This window comes from Ambystoma mexicanum, chromosome 5q, assembly GCF_040938575.1.
Source record: "Ambystoma mexicanum isolate Mex_15411 chromosome 5q, UKY_AmexF1_1, whole genome shotgun sequence".
NCBI classification, from domain to species: domain Eukaryota; kingdom Metazoa; phylum Chordata; class Amphibia; order Caudata; family Ambystomatidae; genus Ambystoma; species Ambystoma mexicanum.
The window spans coordinates 730,424,984-730,440,200 of NC_090933.1; the positions used below are offsets into that span (position 1 = coordinate 730,424,984).

Genomic DNA, 15,217 nt, shown 5'->3' on the forward strand with positions numbered 1-15,217 from the left:
ACACTCAAACTCCAGTAGCAGACAGTCAGCCGACGGCTGCAACGTTAGAGCCCACAGATGCGAGCGTGGAGAAATCGCGCATAATCCAAAACAGAGTAGTTCCTGGTGCTGGTTTGAAACATGGAACGCTCCATGTAAAAATAATGTAAACACATGGAGGATGGAAAAAACCTGCACTCCATGCACGAGGTCTTTGAGTCCCAGAAAAAAATGAAAACTCGAATCCAAGTAGGAAAAAACGAGTTTAATGGAAGGTAAAAAAATGTTTAAATATACGGCAAGACCAATGTTGCCGTGGAATCGGACAGAGGACTCTCCATCTTCTAATGTCCAGAGGAAAAATGATTGAGAAAGTGCTGTCAGCAGGAGGCACTTCACTTTGGTTGGGCTGAACCCAGGTAGAAGACTGTACCAGAGATCCAGAGGGGATAGAGTGGTTCTGAGTCCTACAGGCATGAGGGAAAGTCAGAAGAGCATCCCAGAGTCAGAATCACCCAAGGGGTAAAGGAAACTGAATCAACGCTACAGCCAGTTAATCTATGAGTAAAACCTTTTTGAAGAGTGCCCCCTGAGAATGAAATCACTCTTGTGGACTGACAATTGGGAAACATTTAGGACCTTGCAATGCTGTTATTTTAGGAAGGCTCTATGAGAATAAACTAGTTTCACAAGACCACACTCTTTGTGTAAGTGGTGAAGAAGTAATTTGAGCCTGTTTTGCATTATCAACACTTGACCCCATTGTTTCCCAGTTCTTGCTGTACAATAAGGTGCAAATATTTGTGAATGTGTGACTTTCAGGATTTAAGAAAATACTGTTTTCTAAGCCTCATTTGACAAGTACACAAATCGCATGCTAAACCATCATAACAATATTCTATAAAAACATTCTTATTGAAAAATAATGTTATCCAAAATTAGCATGATTGTAGCCTTATATTCTCCACCATAAACGAAAGTTTACCAATATGTGTACCTAAACGAACTTAATCTGTGTTTTACTACTGCATTTCAAAGATTTAAATATGCCCAACCAAAGAAACTGTGTGATAAAGTCACCTGCTAATAGACATTTTGGCACATAATTGCAGATAGTAATTTACGATGTGAAACACATTTGAAATTCTAGAAAAAAGCAAATCATTTTTTGTCAGCTAAGCAGATCTGAAAATAAGCTCATCAGAGGCCCAATACATTTTGTTGGTAATATTGTGTCTAGTGTCCCCTAATGCCACACATTAAAAGAAAAGCAGACAATAGCCCAACAAAGGCTCCGAGAATGTAAACAGGGAAACATTTTTATTGAAGCCAGCACAGCAGTATACAAAGAGTTAAGAAGATCTAGCCAGGAACACAGAAACGACTGGTGACAAAGCGGGAATGCGAGCGTCGACACTTTGGCTCCATTGTCTCCATACGTCTGTTTAACCAACTCTTCTGACCATAGCATTATGCCCTTCCTTGGGGGTGTCAGATACATTCCAAAGATGGACACTGCTGCCTAACATTGTAGCATAGTAGGTGTTCTCACCAAAGTATAGGCACTCAAGTAAGCGAGAGGAGAAGGTAAGTCAGCACTGCCAGGATTTAGTACTGTGATTTGGCATATGAAGACAGACAGCAAGTGCTAAAAACACTGAGCTATCTTCTTATGCCTCTCAAACTTAGCAAGGTGACTTTCAAGTTCAGTTATTGCAGGTGATTAATATATTACTAAAAGAAAGGTGTACACGCTACATACTTGCCAACATTCTGTGACCAAAAAGATGTAGAATTTTTCAAGTTTGAAAAATAATAATTCCCATAACAATGACGTCACAGGAAAATACAAAACATACAAACAGCACAACATGGAAAGATGTTGAAATGTTAAAAATGTATAATTCTGAATGCTAACATCAAATTGTCAGCAGATGCTGTGCGTTGGTGTTACACTCTGCCACTTGCTTTCACTGCTGGTTCACCTAAGGTTTGTACCGGCAAGAGTGCAGAACAGAGTCACGCAGCTGTCAGGCCAGTAGATTGGTCTGAGTGTAATCAAAGTAATCACAGACCAGTCCACTGCATAGACAGACTAATTAATGTGTTGCATGCTCTGTCCTGGAGCCTGCCTTAGAATCACATAAATTGCATGCCACTGTAAAAAGCAGTAGGATCTGTCACTGAAATCTGTAGGCGGTAGGACTGCTCAAAAAGCAGTAGCCTACTGCCTAAATCTGTAGGGATGGCAAGTATGACGCTATACAAGTTGTGTTATAGTGCCACCTCCTCCCTCCCCCCCAGACTGCATCTTATACCGTAAGTAAAGACAGAATGCATTATTGAATTAATTGGTCACATTGTGACTTAGTTGCCAACAGCAGCCAGACTGCATGAACGGGACCGAAGCAGTCCGGAGCGCATTATACAATATAGTGACGTGTTATTTATCTTTTATAAAAAATAAAAAATAAATCGTGCACGGACTTCTCTTCGTAGCAGGCAGCCACGTAGGGATCCCTCCCATGGTGGGTTCCTTGGCACGTGCCGCTTTTGTCCACCCAGTAATACGTCCCAACCCGTAAGAGTTCATGCGTCTTTATTAAAAAAAAGAAGCGTGGTGCCTCACGCAATCGTAACACGATGTAACCTGCTTCCTGTTTCTGTTTCACAAGTCACCAGAATGGCACTTATGGGCCGTTGCCTCTTCTTCAGTCTCTACATGTTTGCTCTCTCTGCCGTGCCACAGAAACACTTCCTGTGCAGAACTGCAACCATAGACATGTGGTACGTTTTCTGCGGTAAGTACAACCCAAAATCGGAATCGGTTTCTAGGCAATAATTTTGTAGTAGTGGGATCAAAATATACACAGAGCAGAGAGGCAGAGCCGGATGTGTTAACGCTCGTTCTTTCCTGGCTGTTGTATTTACACTCGCCATGATACTCGTTTCTGATATATGCACGTTGAGGCCATCCTTAGCATGTATAGAACAGTTTTGACCATGCCTTGCCATACTGGTTAGACCTATGTTGGTTAATAATAAATCACATAACGTAGTAATACTATGCAATAAGTGGCCTAACCCCCTGATCAATATAGGGCCAGCCACAGCTTGCATTTATTGTGTTTGTTCATGTTTTACTATGGGAGCCGGGGGCTTTCGTAATGAGGCCGCTTGTCTCTTCGCAAAGGACTCCATCAGCCCCACAGCACAGGCGAGAAAGGAAGTGGCCTCTCAAATTATGGGTTTAGGGGCCATGCAAAAACATATGCCAGCAGTGAATCCCCCCTCTTCTGGTTTGTCCAGCTTAGGCCTGTTCCAAGGCTTTGACACGCAGCCAACTGTATCATCTTTACAAGACGGTACTCCTGGGGTGGCATAAACTGGAAAAAAGCCAAACTGGATCATATCCACTTTTTCCCTCAAATTCTAGTAACATATCAGAGCTGAGATCTGACGAAATGCATGAGGTTTTCTTAGAGCAAAACTCCCCTTACAAACGTCTTCTAAAATAGATGTTTAGATCAGATAAAGAAGTGGTTTTGAACAGACAGAATGGGCCTCATTATAAGCTTGCCGGTACCGTAGTTACCGGACCGGCAGACTATGAGGTCTGCCCGCGGGTGCCTGTCAGCCCAGCAGGTCCGACCTGCCGCGTGGAATGGCACCCGCAAGCAGACCTACCCGTTATTGACGGTGCCGGCGCTACACAGAGCAGAGAGGCAGAGCCGGATGTGTTAACGCTCGTTCTTTCCTGGCTGTTGTATTTACACTCGCCATGATACTCGTTTCTGATATATGCACGTTGAGGCCATCCTTAGCATGTATAGAACAGTTTTGACCATGCCTTGCCATTCTGGTTAGACCTATGTTGGTTAATAATAAATCACACAACGTAGTAATACTATGCAATAGGTGGCCTATCCCCCTGATCAATATGGGGCCAGCCACAGCTTGCATTTATTGTGTTTGTTCATGTTTTACTATGGGAGCCGGGGGCTTTGGCGGCCTACCCATGGGCTTCCGGGCAGGCCGCACTGAGCGGCTGGGTCACCAGGCAGACACCCGCTCTGCGGGCATTCAGAGGGTGCACTGTAGGGGGAACCCTGTGGCCTCCGGATCACCGGAGCCACATACCATGGCTGGGGGCACCCAGCACACAGCAACCTCAGCAGTGGGGGCACCCAGGCCCAGGCTGAAACCCTGGCCATGACCACATAGCAGTACAAGTCCATTGTGATGATGTTGCCCAGCAGGGGCGCCGTCTGGATAGCAGGCCACGTGGACAGGGCCTCAGCAGGCTGCGCGGCACTAGCATGGTGCCAATAAACAAAAGACGCAGGAGTCAGCTCTTGATCGACTGACAAGCCGGAACTGGCTCGTCACTTTTATTAGATTGGTCACATGGTTACCACCATGTGACCAAGGCACAAGTCCTGGGAGCTACCATGCTCCCAGGAGAGGTGTCATGCAACACTCCTCCTTTTCCATAAAAACCAAACAACACTTAAACATGACATCACACCACAATACAAATACCAATACTAGAAATATATGTGCAACTACTTTTCACACACTTTAGGAGCCCAGGTTACCCCACCCCCTCAACCTTGGTCCCCACGGGGTTGACAGTCAGGGTTGGTGCGGTACTTGTGACACGTTGGAACCTCCACCTGCAAGCACACCCTTTATTAACCTGGGTGAATGGAACTTACACCTCTGACAAAATACCATCATACGCGCCTGGCACCCCTCATCACAAAACCCCCAAGTGCAGCAGCACAGCTTCACACAACATTTTGGCAGGGCCATTTTTAACATGTCCGAGATCTGCGGCGTCTTCGCCTTCTTGGGTGTGACAACTGAGTCCCCTTCAAGCACCTGCAGGTCCGCAGGAGCCCAGTCCGACTTCCATTGGCGTCAGTTCAGTGTTCAAGGGCCAGCAAAGCCGCACCATGGGGGCACCAGGGGCCACATCGACCTAGTCTTCAGTGCCAAGGACGAGTATGCTCGTCCTTTTTGCATAGACTTGCATAATAGCCTGGCACTTAAGGGGTCTGGTGGGAGCAAACTGTGGCAGGGTGCTGGTTTGCCAGGTTGACGGGCCAGCTCAAAGTTCAGGGCCCGCAAAGCCGCACCTGGGGGTGCCAGGGGCCACCTCAGCCTAGTTTCTAGATGGTGGGGCAGAACCGTGGCCACACCGTGGCAGGATGCTGGTTTTGGATGACAGGCCATTGACGTCACTCCCCTCTTCCCCGCCGGGACTGATGCAGAACACCACCAATGACGTAGGGTGCACAAGCACTCGTGAAAGCTGCAACCCTCCTCCACTCCTTCTTTTGTCTTTAAATGCAGATATCATCACCATTGGGACCGGGATGTTATGAGGCCATGTGCAGAAGAAGCCCGGGAAGTTGGGAGGGCCAACTGCATTTATTTTTCCTTCCCCCGTTTCACTGGGGTGACTGATGAGCCTTCACGGCATGTTATGTGCTCGTGATTGGTGGGCCTTCAGGGCAGATGACATATGCAGACCAGGATATGGGCAAATGGGGGATGCCGGCCCGCTCCTGTTCCTTCCTTTCCCCTACAACAGGGAACATAGTGTGTGCAGACACAGCAATTCAGTGACTCCCACCGGTTCGGTGCACTCCTTTTATTTCTTGTTATGGCCGCTAGGCAGGCTGCCGCACCCACACACGGCCTCAACGTACGGCTTGTGCACTTTGTTTTGTCTCTTCATGGGGCCACTGGGCGGGCCGTCGCACGCCTCAACGTGTGGCTTCCTTTGTCCCTCTTTCACCGCTGCAGGCCCTGGTGTTCTCAGACAATGCTCCATTCTTTTGCGGCCACCGCTGCCTTTGTCCTGATGTGCTGGGACTCTGGGCGCTGTGGCCCCCTTTTCCGCGAGGCTTCCTTTGTCGCTCACATAGCGGGGAGCGGGCTCGCGAGGATACCGCTGCTCCTCCTTGCCTCCTCCTCCTTCCGGGACAGCAGGGAGCCGCCAGCCAACCTCAGCGCTCCGCACATCCACTGCCATGGGCTGGGACACACCAGGCCCAGCCCAATCTCTTTGTGCGGCAGACGCTGCTTCTTCCTCCTCACATGGGAACCAAGAAGCCCGCACTGTACTCAGCACGGGGTCCTGGATCACATCCTTGTCACCAATGTGGCTGTCTACCCATGGGCTTCCGGGCAGGCCACACCGATCACCTGGGCTGCTAGACAGACACCCGCTTTGCAGGCATGCAGAGGGCAGACTGTAGGGGGCACCCTATGACACCCGGATCACCGCGGCCACATACCGTAGATGGCGGACCGCTGGGGGCACCCTGAGGCATCTGGATCACCGGACCACACACCTTGGCTGGGGGCACCCAGCACACAACGCCTCGGCGTTGGGGACAACCAGGCCGAGTCTGCAACCCTGGCCATGATCACATGGCAGTACAAGTCCATTGGGATGGTGTTGCCTAGCAGGGGCATCGTCTGGATGCAAGGCCACGCGGACACGGCCTCAGCAGGCTGTGCGGCAGCAGCATGGTGCCAATAAACAAAAGACACAGAAGTCAGCTCTTGATCGACCGATGAGCCGGAACTGGCTCGTCCCTTTTACTGGATCGATCACATGGTTACCACCATGTGACCAAGGCACACGTCCTGGGAGAAACCATGCTCCCAGGAGGGGTGACATGCAACAGGGGTCAGGTGCCAGAGGGTTAATTATTTTGACATCCTCCGACCTGGAATGTGAAATCACGATAGTTCCATTCATGCCTCTCAAACTTAGAAATATGACTTTTAAGTTCAGATATATATTGCCAAAAGAAAGGTGTAAACGCTACACAAGTTGTGTTATAGTGAACCCCCCAAACTGTATCTTATACAGTAAGTAAACACAGAACGCATTATTTAATTAATTGGTCACATTGTGACTTTGTTGCCAACAACAGCCAGACATCATGATCGGGGCTGAAGCAGTGCAGCGCATTATAAAATATAGTGACGTGTTATCTTTTCTAAAAAAGAAAAAAGAAATCGTGCAGACTTCTTCCTGGCAGGCAGCCACAGAGGTGTCCCTCCCACGGTGGGTTAGCCCCCGCTTTTCATGTCCACCCACTAATACGTCCGAACCCGTAAGAGTTCATACGTCTTTATAAAAAATGTTGGCTGAAGTGCCCTACTCATGTCAGAGGAGCAATAGGGTGCCCAGGGAATTGCATACAATGGAACGGTTCATGTTTGGGCGGCAGAAGTAAGAACCAGTGACAGGAAGGTAAGTGACAGATTCTATAGTTGTAACTTACAGGTCTCTCTGAGGAGAGTAGCTGACTAGAGCCAGTGAAGAGAAGTTGGGTTGTGGTAAGTGTCCACAGAATGTGCCACACGACTAGGGTGCTTTCTCGTGAAACGCTCCTGTCCCTCCACCACCAGGCGGGAAAGGTGTCTCTCAACATATAATATAGACATGGGCTGAATTGTATATCTTGCAGCCACTGAAGTATACTTCTCAGGAGGAAGAACATTTGGGAGTTAGCTGAAGTATAGCCCCTGCTTAGTAGTCTGGCACCAGTGAGCTGGAAGTGGGGACTCGACCAACTAACTGGAGACATGGCTGTGCAATAGTAAGGCAGAGAAAACACTGCCATATGGTGAAACACGCTCTCCCACTTTGAGTTCAGTCCCATTTCAAAATGATAACTGCGTCACAAAGTGCTGGCTGCATAGGCCAACTTGCCTGATTATACGTGCATTCACATTGTGGACTGGAACGTTTTAAAATGCCATGGGCAGCAGTAGGTACAAGCAGATCTTTCAATCGGTGCAGTTTTGAATCCTAAAGTGTACGATGACTCAAACAATTTATATGAGGAATAAAAAGAGAAGAACTTTATTATAATATGCTTTCTTGTGTTTCTCGTACTTTGTAGCACTTTTGGCAGTGCTTTAAATGGGCCGGAGCCGAGCCCCGACAGTATCCAGAAAAGGCTCCCGAGCTGGGGCCCTGCCGGGGCCCTCCCCCTACTTGCCCCAGCCATGCTGACACCTGAGGCAGTTTGTGTAGCGGCTGCATGGTTACAGGAGCTGCCTGCAGGTGTCAGCACTTCGGATTAGAAGAAGAGAAAAGGCATGGCTTTATTTGGTTTAAAATATATACAAACCTTTAGCCATATTTTAATCACATACAAAAACATTAGTCCCTGTAATCGTAGCCCAACTCGGCTAAATGTCTTGCTTCACTGTTCTGGCTCTATTAAAATTTCATTTAGTTTTTAAAAAATTATTACTAAAAGCTTCACCAAGGCCAAAGATAGTGAAATGCGGTTTCCTCTGTGAAGTCATCCATAAGGTTCCTTCTCTTGTCGTCGATTGCACTACATTTTAGCACAAGGTGCTTTAGAGAATCCACCATGCCTTGGTCCTTACACAATCTACAATGGTTCGGTAATTGATTGTTCTTTCTCTTGTTAAGTAATTCGCCTGTTGGAAGAAAGTTGAGTCTGAATCTCATCATGTAGTCTCTAAAGAACCAATTTGGGAATTGCACAAGGTATCTCAGTAGAGTGTTAAGCTTTCGGGCTTCAAAAAACGGTTTCCCGTAGCCCCTCAGGGATGGTCTCTCTTCTTGCGTCACAATCCAGTCTTGGATGGGGGACGCTGTTGCGCACAGAGAAAATGGCCGCTTAAGCCCGAAGCCCCCGCGTCACCTTTACATCCTGCGCTTATAGATCCGCACACAGGCTGGCTGGCTTGCTGTAATTTGATGTGCCGGTTGCAGTCGGGCTCATATTCGGATGGTGGAAATTTGAGTCCCCCACGTTGCTGCATTGCTGCGTTCTGCCCTTGAGAAGTTCCGCCGACACGGGCGGCGCTCCCGGGCCGACTCGCGGCTCCGGAGGAACTTACCCGACTGGCGTGGATGATGGTCGCTGAAGGCCGCTATTGGGCGGAGCTATCTCCTTGGCGCCCGACTCTGATATCCTGCGGAGAAGACGTCGCGGGTGACTCGTCGCTGCTCTGGATGGTCTGACCGTGCCCCGGTCCCTTCCTCGACCCGTCGCTACTGGGCTGTCCTCCCTCCCTCACTCTGGTGGTACGCGACTCCTGCCGGTGCTGGATCCGGACAACGCCGGACCCGACGAAACAAGTAAGCTGCTGCCGGGAGTGGGAGGAGAGGACACGGTGCCCTGGCGAGGCCGCGAGGGTTGCTCCCTCGTGGTTCTGAGTTCCTTCAGCAAACGTGTGCCCCTACTGCGCCGCTTGCTTCCCTTGAGCCCCTCTGCTTGGCCTGTTGGCAGGGGGCTGGCTATACCACACACATGGACCGATGAGCCCATGCTCTCACCTATTGAGTCGGTGTGCTTCGATTGATGTACGTTTGCCGTGACGCTGAATGCCGATAACCCTACGAGCAGCCGTTGTCAACTGGGCTGAACAACTGGGACTACTCCTGGATCCTCTCACTCATTTGGTGAGGCGGCATCCGGTGCTGGGTTGCAGAGTACCACTCGAGACCTCCTGATCTGGGGCTGCGGACCCCCTGATTTCTACCTGTCACTCTAGACCCGCAGTCGCTTTATATATTGGTCTGCAGTGCACCCTACGTGTTGCCGGTGTCAGATCCTGGCTGGCTGGGATGATTACTCACCCCCTCACTACAATTGCCACGTGGCCATTCTGATTCTGCCCTGACGGCTGGGGAAGACCCCTGGGAGCCACTGTACTGGTGGTTCTGCTGGACACCATATACGTGGGAGGACACAATCCATCCTGATCTTGCAATCCTGCGGTGGCGTACCGCCACACTTAGCTGAGGTTCCCTGTGCCTGCTCCCTGAAGTGGGGGCCTCGACCCTACGGAGTTCCTTCAACGGATCCAATATACGCACAGACTCGACATAAACATGGGCGAGCCGGGCAAGTCAAGTAGAGCCTCTAAGACCCCTGGTGGCCAGAAGAAGGGCCCTATGGACACATTCACCAATACTGCTAGCCACGCTGTGACAATTGGCACGCAGCTGGATGAGGGAGAACAGGGCGAACGGGATGTGTTGGACAGGGAGGATAAGCTGGCCACGCTAGTTCAGAACGGATTCCTGGCTGTGAATACAAAGCTGGATGAGATCGTTACTACCATAGGCTCCTTGAAGGTCAGAATCGATAAGGAGAGTGCGCGTGTCACCGAGGCTGAAGGCAGGATAAGTGCTAACGAAGATACTATTGGGCACCACAGTCGACACAATCCTCCGTTTAGCCAGAGAGACCGGCACATTGCACTATGAAGGCAACCGTATACATATCTATCCCGACTTCTCCGCCTCTGTCCAGGCTAGCAGACGCTCTTATGAACCGGTCAAGAAGCTCCTCAGAGAACGGCAGATCACATACGCCTTGATGTTTCCGGCCAAAATGAGAATTCAGCATGCTGGAAGATCGCACTTTTTTGAGAACCCCTCTGAAGCCCTATCATATATAGAGTCCTCCATACCCCTCCCTCCAAGAGGGGAGCGACCTGCCCAGAACAATAGACCTCGGCCGGCGGACTAAGTTTACATACTTTAGTATTTTGACATCCGGTGGTTGCTGGCCCTATCTTACGGGTCCCTTTGATCTGATATTACAGGCAGCCATCTTCTTTGAGTGGTGGCGCTGGAAGCCGGGGGTGGCGGTCATGTGAGGCAACATGGCTACCCCGGGAATATTCCACAAGTTTGGGGTCGGACACTCTCGAGTTGGGGGAGACGGTGAGGGTGGTGGGCGGGATTGGGGGTGGAAAATGGGGGATTGTTTTTTTCAAACCCCATGGTTTGTAATGGTAAGGTTCCCCCACTGCATGGGTCTCTGTTCTGAGAATGTTCAGGTGGGAAATGGTTATAAGTTACTGTTGAAACAAGTAGTCTGGAATGCTCTGACACGGACCATAACGGCTGATACTGCGTCTGAGAGGTTGCGTTACTATCCGTACATGTTTTTTTGTAAAGCTTTGCTCACGCTCTGAAGGTTAAACTTGCCTCTTGGAATGTAAGGGGACTGAATAATCGTTTGAAGGCCAAGAAGGTGGGAAATTACATTGTCAGGCACGGTGCCCAAATTGTTATGCTACAGGAAACTCATACTGTTGGCACCGATAACGAGTTCATGTTGCCTGGTTGGGGCTAGTCCAGGTTCTGTACCAACTACTCGTCCCAGTCCAGGGGTGTCGCTACGCTCATACACCCGAATCTTGGGCTCCAGCTTGATGGCCATAAACTAGACCCTCAGGGTAGATATGTCCTTGTTTGGGGCTCGATTGCAGGTCAGCGGATATTGCTGGTCAACACTTATGGTCCGAACATTGATGATCCTGCCTTTTATACAGATGCATACCAATTGATCGCTGCTATCGATATCCCTACTATAGTCTGGGGAGGAGATTTCAATATGGCTATGGACCAGGTACTTGATAGATCCAGCATGATTATTAGAGCACCGAGTAGAGCTGTTCTCAATATGCGAAGTGTCCTTTCCCAGCTCTCCCTTGAAGATGCCTGGTGAGTTCTCCACCCGACTGCGAGGGGTTACACGTACTATTCATCGGTGCATGATTCCGAGTCCAGAATCGATTACTGGTTTGTCTCCCCCTCTTTGATTGCTGGAACAAAGTCTTGTGAAATACTGTCCCGCACACTGTCTGACCATGTCCCTATAACACTTGAGGTCACACTTCACAATTGCCCTAGACCCCCTAGGAGATGGAGGATGCCCGAGGGTTTGCTGAGGGACCCCGGGGTGTTGGAGGGGTTGCACGCTGAAATCTCGGAGCTCCTTGAAATTAACATCGACTCAGTTGATAGGTGCTCCACGGTGTGGGAATCCTTCAAGGTCTAGATTAGAGGCACACTACTGTCCAAATCTGTGGGTCTGCTTAAAGGAGTCAGGGCTGAACTGACCCGGACTGAAGGTGAACTGAAATTACTGGAGGACACTTATGCACACACCCATGATAAGGCCATACTAGCGGACATACAACATCTCCAGGAATTTGGCAAACTAGCCTCTAGGGAAGTACAGTACATGGCGGCCCTGATCCGAGCCCGTAGGTATGGCGAGGGCAACAAGGTGGGTAGGACACTATCTAAATTACTCAAACAGAACAGACACCCTAATCGAATGACCAGCATACATACACCTAACGACGCGGTGCTACTAAATTAGAACGAGATAAATGCTGAGTTTGCTGGGTTTTACGAACAACTGTATAGAAATAGAGACACTAAATCGCCTACTGAGATAAGGGCATATCTTGAAGCACTGACGAATCCGAAACTCCATGAGGAGACCCGTCTTGCACTGGACCAACCTCTCACTACAGATGAGATTGCTGAGGCGATTAAAGATTTATCGTCCAATAAAGCTCCTGGGTTAGACGGCCTGGGTGCAGAGTTCTCCAAGGAGTACAGTGCTGAGCTTGTTCCATTGTTATTGCGGGTGTGGGAGGAATCCCTTCAATGTAACATATTGCCTCCATCCATGAGAGAGGCGTTAATAACTGTTCTCCCTAAACCTCGCCGTCCGCCTCAGGACATGTCGTCCTATAGGCCGCTATCTCTCATTAATACAGATGCCAAAATATTCGCCAAGGTAATGGCCAACAGGCTTTTACCGGCGATCCCTGCACTTGTTCACCCTGACCAGAATGGGTTTATCCCCGCTAGATCTACGGCACTTAACCTGCGTAGGCTCTTTGGCATAATGGCCCAAATTGACCCGGGCAGGAATGCTGTGGTCGTATCATTAGATGCTGAGAAGGCCTTCGACTCTGTGTCCTGGACCTACTTACTAGCAGTACTGGAGTCATTTGGGATAGGCCCTAATTTTATTAGGTACGTGAAATTGCTCTGTACGAAACCCGGTGCCAGGGTTCTGACTAATCAGTCGATCTCGGATATGTTCCAATTGAGGAGAGGCACTAGGCAGGGCTGCCCATTTTCGCCTATACTGTTTGCCCTAACAATAGAACCAATGGCAATAGCGGTTAGGTTTTAAGGTGTGTTTTATCAAAATCTTTGGTATGTCTTGCGCAGGCCAATCTTAATATGGGTATGAGAAGGTTGCGTGAAGTTACAAATCATAAAGATACAATGTAATCTTCTGAATTAACAATGCCAAATTTTAAGTTGCAAAAGAAACGGCTGATGATTTATCTGTCTGTCATCTGAAATTTTAATGAATAACTTATGAAATTTCGAAAGTTTTGTAAAAGTTTGCTTTTTGTAAAACTATAAACAAAACGTTAATAAAAAAAATAAAAATAAAAAAAAAATAGCGGTTAGGCTCCGGCATTCCAACAGGGGCATTAACCTGAAAGGGGCCACCCAGCTAATATCCCTCTACGCGGATGACACGCTCTTATATATCCGTGAACCGGAAAACAACCTAGCGCCCATATTGGCGGAGATTCAAGAATTTACTGCACACTCTGGCTACTCCATAAACAAGGATAAGTCAGAGGTTTTCCCTCTCACACTGGCAACAGGCTGCCCTGGCTCTTTGGGCGGGCTGAAGTGGTCCAATGAGTCCATCAGATATCTGGGAATAATTGTTTCGCACGGGAAAAATAGGTTATACACTGACGATCACGATGTCACATTACAGTCCTTGAAGACTAAACTGCTATTATGGGACCGCCTTCCGATATCACTCCATGGCAGGATAGCAGTTCTTAAAATGATAGTTCTACCTAAATTATTGTTCCTGTTTGTGAACATACCGATTTGGCCGGGAACACTCTTTCTCACTAAACTTAGGTCAATGGCTACAGCCTTCCTATGGCATGGGCAGACTCTTAGAATAGGGTGGGGTAAGATAATTGAACCATACTCCTCGGGTGGCCTAGCGGCACCCGACTTTGAACTGTATTATTATGTGTCCCAGGCCCAATTCTCTAAATATTGGTATTCCGGGGTTGGGGCCCCCCCGCATGTGGATATAGAAGAGCTCACCACCTCCCCCACGAACATACAGTCTGTAATTTTTGATACTCATTATGGGGATACATGCGATTTCAACCCAGTAAGTTGCACGATTGGTGCCTGGAGGGCAATATTTAAAAAACTGGGATTGTCGACCTTGTATAATCCGGAAGTCTCCCTCTGGAACTACCCTGGTATCCCTCCGACACAAGATGTCTGCCTACGTTCCGCCTGGGACCCCAATGACGAGATGCGCCTGGGAGATATGTTTATCGAGGGAAAGTTTGCTACCCTTCAACAGATAACTGGGGCGCTTGGCAGGGGCCCACTCAGGGTTCTGCAATACTATCGTATGAGATCGGCCTTCCAGAAACATTGGGCGTCTTTCCCTGATGAACCCCCCACACACCCCTGCGTGCAGATGATCACGGCCGTGGACCGCTTGAGGGTCTCCAGCCTATATGCCTTAGTACAAGCGCACACACCCACTTCTAATTTGAACAGGGATAAATGGGAAAAAGATCTCCAGTTCCCTATAGACGATAAGACTTGGGACAGGTACTGTTCTCTTACCAAGAAGGTTTCCCTGAATGCTGGACTACGTGTGATCCAGTTTAAAATTCTTAACAGATTGCACTATACCCCGGCCAAGATAGCCAAGATGGTCCAGGTCAATGCCCTAAATGCAAAGCGGATTATGCTGGCTCGCTTCACATGTATTGGAGCTGCCCGTTGGTGGCTGGGTTCTGGAGGGGGGTGGCGGACATACTTGAGGAAATCACGCAAATCCCCCCGGTATTGACTCCACAGAAATATTTATTCGGAGATATAGGAAAGTGCCCCGAAAAGATCAGAAGACTGTTCAATGTTACATGTGCAGTGGCCAAAAAATGTATTCTGCAACAATGGAAAAATCCGGCGCCACCCACTGTTAAGCAGTTCCTCCCGGAGCTGGTTTATGTAAACGAGGCTGAAGAACAGTTTGTCCTCACCCGCCCTTCGGTATGCAGACCTAAGGATATTTGGGGATCCCTCAGAATGTTTCTTTGTGACATGATCTCTGATGATGACGGCGATGTGTAGACGCGCCACCTCGGGAAGATGCATGATATATGTACTGTTTTCTTTTTTTTTCTTTTTTTTCTTTCTCTTACCTTGCAATGTTGACTCCAATTTACACAATGAAGCTGTAACTGTGTTTTGTGTTTTCTGGACCACTAATAAAAAAGAGTTTAAAAAAAAAAAACAATCCAGTCTTGGATATATAATTATTTTTTTATTTTG

General features: G+C 48.6%; 1 protein-coding gene across 2 annotated transcripts in view; it reads left to right on the forward strand.

Moving 5' to 3' along the window:
• The first annotated feature begins 2,622 nt into the window (after positions 1–2,622).
• LY96 (lymphocyte antigen 96) overlaps positions 2,623–15,217 on the forward strand; it is a 327,458-nt gene continuing 314,863 nt past the window's right edge. Inside the window, exon 1 of one of the 2 annotated variants that reach the window (XM_069621219.1) lies at positions 2,623–2,780. In XM_069621219.1, the coding sequence (XP_069477320.1) occupies positions 2,663–2,780 (118 nt within the window). In that variant the 5' untranslated portion in view covers positions 2,623–2,662. The remainder of the gene's footprint in view (positions 2,781–15,217) is intronic. The other variant, XM_069621218.1, reaches the window with a different exon arrangement.